This window comes from Protobothrops mucrosquamatus, unplaced genomic scaffold, assembly GCF_001527695.2.
Source record: "Protobothrops mucrosquamatus isolate PMUCROS unplaced genomic scaffold, P.Mucros_1.0 scaffold94, whole genome shotgun sequence".
NCBI classification, from domain to species: Eukaryota; Metazoa; Chordata; class Lepidosauria; order Squamata; family Viperidae; genus Protobothrops; species Protobothrops mucrosquamatus.
The window spans coordinates 892597-902374 of NW_015386469.1; the positions used below are offsets into that span (position 1 = coordinate 892597).

The window sequence follows — 9778 nt, forward strand, 5'->3', positions numbered from 1 at the left end:
GACACCAGCATGACAGTGGAGGATCTGAAGGAGACGGTGTGAGACAAAGGGGCACAGAGAGTGCTAATCCACAGAGTGGCCAAGGGTCAGACATGACTGAATGGCTGACGACACTGAATAAGTGCATAAAAGCAATGATATATGTTTATTTGCAAGAAAAGGAGGAGGACTCAATGTAATATAACCCCTACCAGCTAAAAAATGTCTCCTCCATAGAAACTACTGGCAGTTTCTCTTTTGCCTTCTATGCTCATTTTCAGAACAGAATTATATCACTTTTCCCAGGCACCTGAGGGCAGAGGCTCAGTTAGAAGACTATTTTGTTTCAAACATTAATTTTTGTGCAGAAGAAAAAAAAAATTAAGATTGCACAGTAGCACCTTGGATTGAAAAAGATTACTAATTCTTGCGAATTCAGGAATGTATCTTCCTGATATATTTTAAAGGCATTAAAATCCATTGAATTATGTATCATTTTAATGAAACCTGTCACCTATCTATACAATGTACAATTCTCAAGGACACACCTCTTTCAGTTGTATTGATGAGCTTTCTTTACAACTGCAAGACTTGTCTTCCTCTTCTTGTGGCTCCACAACAGTGCAGCTAGCTTCAGAATTTTTCACAGCCATTGTATCTTGCACATCTTTCATACCGCATTCTAAGCAAGAGCTCTCATTTTCTACCAGCAATATTCCAGATGATTCTTCCTGGGAATCCAGAGATGTCTGTGCACTCTTTTCCATCCCGCACTTTTTTAATGTAGGAAAGAACTTCCCAGATTCAAGTTCTAATTTACCATAATAATGTCCTTCTTTTTCTGCATCCTCTTCCAGTGGTTTGAGATCTGCTTGTGGATCATCAAATGATTCAGCTTGAGCAGAGACAAGAATATTCCCCTCATCTTTCTCAGATTCAAAGTCAGATTCACTTCCACCACATGGAGAAAGTTCAGATGCAGAAATGGGGCGAAAGTGAGTCCTAGGAGAAATCCGTATTGCTCTGTACTGCGTCCTCCCAGCACCACATATTCTAGGGCGAAAAGCATCTCTGTCAGAATCAGAGCAAAGGATTGATTTGGGTTTAAAGCAAGGGCTGAAGGATGTAATTCCTTCTGGTTCAAATGTACATTCGACATGAAGAACTTGTGAAAATGGATTATTTAAATCAAAGGAAGAGAAAGAATATTCAAGACCAGACTCTTCACCTTGAAAATTACTGCAAGCTTCTAACAAGTCTTCATGGAAGATAAAAGAAAAACCTCTATTTAATCCATGATCACATTTCAAATGCTCACTCTGCTCAAATGATACGAAAGGTCTCCATAATTGTCTGTGACCAGGAGTAAAGCTATTTCCTGGTGTCATGAAGACATCTGTACCAGCTATTGTGACTACATCAGAAGCTGCACACTGTAGTAAGTTTCCTTTTGGGCGATTTGGGGGCACTATTGCCCATTCTGCATCACTGTTGAATGTTTTCAGTTCCCCGTACACACCACCAAGAATAAATGAATTTTCTTTATCTTGGTTAACATCCCATGATTTGGAGGGTGTAGTATAATCTCCACAATCTACTTTTGATAAATTGGTTGAAGCAAAGCCTCTTTTCTCTAAATTTTCTTTCTGACCTTCCCAAAGATGGTATTCTGATCTTTGCACTGCTTTGTTTGGACCTTGAAGAATTTCTACCTTTGCATCATTTAAGCAGCAACAATAATGATTTACATCAGTTGGAAACAGTTCCTCTTCTATTCCTTCTATTTCTACAATTGCTGCAGAATTTTCATCTGTCATATTTGTCCAGATATCTTTCATAACTCCCGAGCCATAGTCATCTTCAGGCGGACTACTGTCACTACATACTTGTGGGGTCTCATATTCTTTATCTTCTGTTTTTTGTTCTAACTGAATACCACAGAGAGATTCTAATTTTGACTTTTTTGTGAAAATTAATGTAGGTATTTCTCCTAAAGATCTTGTCTGTTCTTGGCAGGTTTCCTCCTGCAAAAAATCTACAATTTCCTCATCTATATAACTTGAAGATACCCTGGGAACTATATAATTAATATCATCAGAGTTAAATTGAGGGGATTCTTCAAATGGAATATTTAAAGTCTCATTGTCTGAACGTGTTTCTTCAGAATATGACCATGGACTACAAGTTCTTGTTGACAGATTAGAACAGTGTTCATTTTCATCAAAGGCACTATTTTTGGTCCATATTAACAATCTTGACTGTGTTTTCCCAAACATACCAACATTGCTACTAGAATCTGTATTTTCATTTCCCAAATTTAGTTTTTCAAAAGGAAATGGTAAGACAGAATTACTGCATTGCACTTCAAACACTGAAAAAGAATTTAAACCAGATCCTTCATTAGTATCTGAAAACAGCTCTTGATTGCCTGCAAGCATGTATGAATTAAGCATTGTGCTGTCTAAGGTAGGGGAAAGTCTAACAGGAGAATCTCCTCCAAAACTTTCCCCATCTGCATCACCAGAGCTAGAAGATGAACAGCACTCCCAAAATTGAGCTAAATTACTAAGATCTTGCAAGAACCACCCTTCAGCACCAGAAGTGGCCGAATCTGCCCATATTGCACTTTCCCCTTTCAATTCCATTCCATCAAACACTATGCAACATTCTGCCTCAAAATCAGTTCCTTCTCTGCTTTTCTGCCGAATCATATTCAAAATCCGACTTTCTCCTTGCATCTTGCCTGAGGCACCAGAATCCAACATGGATTGATCAATATCCACTTCATAGAAGTGTGTTAGTTCTGACAGATGTACACCATCTAAATGTATATCGTCCTCTGCTGGAGAACATATTGAGGTCCTAGTGAGGCCGATATCCTCATTTAAAACTGCAGGCATTTCCACAAAATGACCATCAATGAAAGTACCTGCTGCGAGGTATGTTTTATTAATATTATTGTTGTTACTAATGCAAAGACCTTGCACTGATTCAGCTAATTCTTCTACAACCTCTGATGTTGCATCACATACATCTTGCTTGTTGCGGTATGTCGTCTCAAGCTTACTTTTTCGACTCAGGGGAACAAAATATTCTGCAATTGGCTCAGTATACCACAGAGGCTCCTCCTTATACTCAGTTTCATTCCTGCTATCAAAATATAGCTCTTTTCTCTCGTGGTTTCCACCTTCTTTTCGTCTAATTTCTTTTAATGGCCGTTTACCTCTTTTACATAGTTGCTTGATGGATCCATTGCTGCTGCCAGGAATTTTCCTTTCAGTTTTTTCACCAGCTTTTGGCAAATACTTACTTTGTCCATTCCATCCTTTTTTACCCCGAGCCTCCCTTGTTTTATGCCTTATTTTTACATATTTTGTAGCTGCTTTTAATTCACCACGATTGCCACTAGAATTTGAACCTTCTTCACTGGAACCAGAAGACCAGGATCGAAGACGTATCTTCCCCTCAGATTTATGCCGGACTTGCTTTTTGTATGAAACAGATTTTCCTTCAATACGGTTTCCAAACTTATTCTCTTTTTCATCTTTGTCATTCTTTTCTGTGGCTCTCTCCTGTATAGGTACAGATGCTTTGTTACTATTTCTCTCTTTGGATGCTTCATTTTCACTAATGCAGTCCTTTGGAGATGATGTATCTGTGCTAGTTGCTGGGACAGTGGAAGATGAGGAGGTACTGGAGTAAGAACACATTTTGGATTTATTCCACACAGTCATGATTTCTTGTAGGCAAACTGGTTTCTGGGAAAGAGGTGGAAAAGCCTCATAATACCTGAGAGAGAGAAAGATAAACATGCAGTGTCATGTTTTGGAGAATCAGACTAAAGGGCAGTTTCAAGACCAACTAAGCATTAATGATTTTAATATTAACATTAACTTTTATTAGTTTTTTATGACCTAATGTTTTAAAACACGAATCATACCAATCAATATATTATTTAGCTCATGTCTAAGGGAAAAAAAACTGTTACTGTACTTCAAAAACTATTAAGTGGTTAATGTTAAATATTGTCACTGTAATTAAAATAAAACAAAATATGATTAAAATAAAACAAAATAAAATAAAATATTTACTTTTTTCAGTAAATATTAATACACAGTTGAAATATTCTATCTTAGTTTGCTATCTGGGGATAGGTAATTTAACATTTCTATTGGATGCCAAGTTGGGAAAGACAATTTTTCCTCCTTTTATATAAAAAACAACTTGGTGGTTGTTCAACAGATAAACTATAGAATTTTAACAACTATTTTCAAATTGACCAAAAGGCCCTCAGGGGCAGGACAGTGTTGGTGTTTTATAGGGGCCTGAGAGAGATGACAAGATGCATTAATAAAATAGACAACAGTGTTGCTCTGCAATCTGCTAAGTTTGTTTGAACAGGTTCATAATAACTAGTTTGATAGAGAGATAAATAGTTTCTGCTTCCTCTTGCTTTGATGTTTTGTACTGGGATCCTGCCAATGACTGAGAAGACTGAATTGTTGGTCTGGGACCAGAGCTGCATATGATCAACTGTTGCATCCCTCCACAAACTGGACTGATGGCCTCAGCATTCAGAGTTGGCTGATTCTGGAGTGATATTTCTTGATCTGGCTCCATTTCATTGCTTACCAGGTTAAAACTCTTCAGTTGTTCTCAAGGTTTCCAAATGTTGTAGTAACATTATACACTTACATTGTTAAAGTTTTTGTGGACTGATTTGATAATGTGCTTGAAACATCTACTAACTTTTGGCATGGTCAAGTCCATGGCAACAAGCTCATTATTAAAACAGTGTGTCCCCTGGTTCTTATTGGTCTTAGCAGGGGATCAGTAAAATTAATTATACTAGTAAAATCATCTCTCATAGAAGGCCTTTCTTCCAGACGCAGTACTTGAGGCGTCAGCTATATTACATTATATTACAAATCTGAGCTTTTTCTTGTTCAGTTTTCAGCCATTAGTTGTGTCAAAATGTCCTTCCCAAATCAGACTCATATTGAAATTATTCTACACTGGAAGTTGGACAAGTCAAATGTACTAGAGTTACTGTCATGGCAAACTGCTAGCAATATTGTCTTAACTGACCATACAAACTTGTGTATTGTTTATATTGTATACTCTAAGCAATTCCATCTGTTCTCAGATTCATGCATAAAGTAACAGAGCCTTAAGTTATGAACATTAACTAAAGTCTGTAATTGACAATAATGCCACAATTCTGCCCTGAATAAAGCATGTAAAATAAACAAAAAATATTTTTCCAAGAGCATTTGTATTGCTTGCATTCTGTATATCCCTTTTCCTCGAATGTCTAGGTGAGATGACAAGATGTCAGGACAGTATGCTGTGGTGTTTCTAGGTTGTGATACGCCTCTCTACTTCCCCAGATTATGAATCTGACTCTCATTATTTCTCTCAAAAACCTAATTTTACAATAAAGCCTGAAGATGTATGTTACTGTTGAGGATAAAAATCAATGTTATCATTCACTGAACAGAAAATAAACTATATTGGAATGAAAAGAGTTTATCCAAACTAATACTCTTTTTTTAAAGTTTAATAATCAAATAAAAATATTTTAATAGAAAATGATAGCTTGAATTCATTATTTCATGGCTAACACCATTCCAGAAAACATGTGTCCTTTTCCAATTTAGAAAAATAAAATAACTAAGAGGGTGTTTTTTTAACATACAACATACATTTCTACTTGATCTTTTGCTGCAGGAGATAAATCTATTTCAGAAGGCAAAGAGTCCTCAAGTCTTTTTGAAATCTTCTCCTCCGCTATTAAAAAAAAAGCCAGTATAAAAACCTCATATACAAATATATAATAATCAATTCCATATTCTGGCCCATAAACTTATTGTAAGAATTTATACATTGAATTTACAAATAAATTAATTACATCACCCATATTTTTTAACAGTAAACTATTTCATCTATCTGGAGATTAGTAGGGCAGTTATTAAATTAGTGAAGCTCACACACACACAGTTCTAAACTATGAGTTGCATTATTTAGTTTGTTGAAAAAGTACACAATATATACTTGAATTAGTCACAACTACTTTACTCAAAAAATCCAAACAGGATGAAAACAAAGTACCATTTCATTATCTAAGGAAATTCTGAGTGTAATTAAGATTCTTAATTGGTGTAGGGTGATGCAATGGTTAGAATGCAGTATTACAGGTTAATTCTGTCAACTGCCAGCAGTGCGATCCTGACCGGCTCAAGGTTGACTCAGCCTTTCATCCTTCTGAGGTCAGTAAAATGAGGACCCAGATTGTTGGGGGCAATAGTAACCATTTCCTTGTATTGAATTTACTTAATTTTAATAATTTAATTTTAACATTTTACCTAGCATCTGGTTCAATCTAACACAGAAATAAAGATACATAGTCTTTAGTTACAAGAGCTAAACTAGCCCCCATTTCTTTAGCTTCCTTCAAAGCTTTATTATTTAAACAACTAATCATGTCAGTGATTGATGCCCCCAAAGTATTAAAATACTTTCCAAGCATTTCATCTTACATCCCCTGACTGCCCCCCCCCCAATTATTACTTCAGAAATCCACAATCTCCCAAATCTAATAAAGGGATTGGAGGGGACTTGATACCAGAATGATAGTGCCGTGTATCGGTATCATTTTTTTATACATATAAATGATTCTATGCAGATCTCAATGAAAGGAATCACTCTGTAAAATCCCTATTTTTAAAAAGGCATACAAGCTTAAGCTAGGTAAATGCTGCCCAATCATCCTATAAGTATAACAAGCAAATTATACGCCAAAAATATCTATGAAAATCTAATGGATTTGGCGATTCAGAGAAAAAATCCTAACCACAGAACAAAATGGCTTCAGGCCAGGATTTTATATTTCTGACCAAGGCGCCACACTCCAGCTTAACATGTTCCAAGAAATCTCATCCCAAAATGGAATCTCACCTTGTTCGCTCTGGAGATCTTTTAGCCTGGAACAAAGTTCCTCAACTAATGTCTCAATCCCAGAACTCTGCAATTAAAAAAAAACAAAACTAAACTGAATTATTTATAGTTGAACATTCATAAAATGCATGTCTAGTGATTATTTACATTATCAAAGAATAACCCAAAAAGAATTTGCAATAGTCTATCTTTCTTTATGCAGTTGCACTAAAATTAAAATGTACTTTTCCTCAATTCTATATCACTTATTTCATCTAAATATGCAGAATTATTGATCTCTAAATAATGGGAAGATTGGTCTCAAGGCTGAAATAAAACTAATGAAACAAGAGAGCCTATTGTTCCAAAGGTGCTTTTAAAAAAGCAACTGGACTTTTTAAATTTTTCTTGAAGACATCTCATCAAAGAAGCTTCTTCAGTTCTAACTAAACTGGTGGGGAATGGAAAAGATTTGTAGTCTTTGCAGTCAGATAGCCAGTTAACACTGGGGGTCTTTGAAACCACCTGGGAATAAATCTGTGTTCTCAGAGCCAACAGAATCGGAGTGCAATGAGTGTGGAACTGTGGATTGAGAAGACAGGTGGTATTGTATCCCTCCCACTCTGTTGAGAGAGGGCTGTTCAATTTTAACTTAGCCGCTTTCAAGCCAGTTGTTCTCTGTCCAGGTTCTCTGTGAACCTTGCTGTCTTCAAAGCAGTGGCCCTTTTCTTTCAGGTGCAGATGGACTGCTGAATTCTGTCCTGATGCGTTGGTTCTTCTGTATTGTGCTATGCATTTGTGTAATGGTTGTTTACTTTCCCCAGTGTACACATCTGCACATGCCTCACTGCATTACTGAATATACAATATTGCTCTGTTTGTGTCTAGCTGTTTTGTCCTTGGTGTGCACTAGTTCTATCTTAATGTGTTCCTAGTTTAAAGTGTGCATGTATGTTGGGTTTGTTGAAAATCCTTGTGAGCTTTTCCGATATTCCTGCAATGTATGGAATGACAATGTTGCTCCATTTTTTTGCAAAAATATCAGAAAAGGACCATTAAGATTTTAATGTGAGATTTGCTTCAATTCTATGCCAATTTCACAAAGGCAACCCTAAATCCTTCTGCCTGTATTTTGAATACTAAAAAAATAAGAACCAAAGTCATTAATTAAAATATAGGAAGAATACAGTTAAAAACAATAGTCTTGTGATTATCTATTAACACATAGTAGCTCCATAAGTAAAATCAAATTTACTGTACTATATTTTTAATCTATCAGCAAACATAAAGCTTCCAAATAACAGGTAGTAATTGTTCTACCAATTTGTTATTAGTCTGATCCCACTTTGAGTACTGTGTCCAGTACTGGGTAGCACGCTTAAGAAGAATTCAAGCAAACTGAAACAAAATCTGAGAATACCAGTGGAGATTATTAGAATATTCGCAACTAATATTCTTATGAAAAGATCTGGAAATATTTAGCCTTCGGAAGAGAAGCCTAAGGATAGAGATGATAGTTACTTAGATTTGTCTAACATAAGCAGCATAAAATATTTGTAAATAAATACTGAAAAGCTGCCATATTTAATAGAGAGGGAGAAACCTGCTCTTTTATCATGTCAGAGGAAGGAATAATAGGTTTATGTTACAGGAAGGCAGGTTCTGATTGAATATTACAAATAATTTCCTAATATTTACAATAAATAAGCTATATCAATGATCCCCAAACTTTCTAACTCCATGGTCCAACAGCAGCGGTGGGGGGGAGGGGGGAGGATATAGTTTTGAGCATGCAACTGGACTTGCAGGCTATTTGCTCAGCCCATGGGTTGAGACCTCTGAGCTATATAATCAATTATCCAGAGAGGCAGTAGCTCTCTTTTACTGGATATACTCAAGAAAAAGCTAGCAAACAGTTAATGTTGGCTTAAATTGATGACATATGGCCACAACTGAGCCCAAACCTTTCGTTGCCAAGCAAGACAGTTAGTGAGTTTTGCCCCATTTTATGTTTTTTTCCTGCCTGAGTTGTTAAATGAATCACTACATGGAATTGTGAATCTGGCTTCTCTATTGACTTTGCTTGTCAGAAGATCACAAAAGGTGATGACCCCAGGACACTGCAATCATCATAAATACATGCCAATTACCAAGTAAGTGACTTTTAATCACGTGACCATGGGATGCAACAACAGTTGTGAGTGTGAAAAAGTCATAAGTCACTGTTTTCAGTGCCACTGTAACTTCGAACAGTCACTAAATGAATGGTTGTAAGTCAAGGACTACCTACACACATTTTTTTAACAGTTTCTTTGAATCAGTGTTGACTCCTAGCAACTGCTAGACAAGTTCTATACTTTTCTTGGCAAGATTTCAGAAGTGATTTTCCATTGCCTACTTCCTAGGGTTGAGAGAGAATCATGGGCCAAAGGTCACCCAGTTGGCTTCATGCCTAAGGTGGGACTAGAACCGATGGTTTCCTGAGTTCTAGCCTGATGCCTGAGCCACTACACTAAACTAGCTGGCTGTCTTACAAATAAATTTAAAACAACCCAAAAATTATTCCTCTTTTTATAATACACTTTCCATAATTGAATACAAGAAGCATGTTCACATTAAATACAGATTCCATTTGACATTTAATTATTTTGAAAAGGACACCTCCAAAAGGGGCGTTGTCTTACCTGAACGCCTTTTCTCAGCACGGAGATGGAGGATCCACAGAATGGGTGGAGACTGTATTCCTGCCCAATCAGATCAAGTCAGCCAAAGTTGTCACGCCCCGTCCTGGTTCCATTTTCCAGTCTTGACGCGAGCGTAGCCATTGACTGACCAAGAACGTACTGGCTCACAAACTAATCCT

At 36.6% G+C, this 9778-nt stretch overlaps 1 protein-coding gene across 1 annotated transcript in view; it reads right to left on the reverse strand.

Annotated features, from left to right (window-relative positions):
- The window catches only part of KIAA0232 (KIAA0232 ortholog), a 64327-nt gene that overhangs the window by 26167 nt on the left and 28382 nt on the right, over positions 1-9778 (reverse strand). Inside the window, exons 4-6 of the mRNA XM_015812528.1 lie at positions 6937-7003; positions 5685-5769; positions 528-3768 (exon numbers count right to left, since the gene is read on the reverse strand). Coding sequence (XP_015668014.1) covers positions 528-3768; positions 5685-5769; positions 6937-7003 — 3393 coding nt within the window. The remainder of the gene's footprint in view (positions 1-527; positions 3769-5684; positions 5770-6936; positions 7004-9778) is intronic.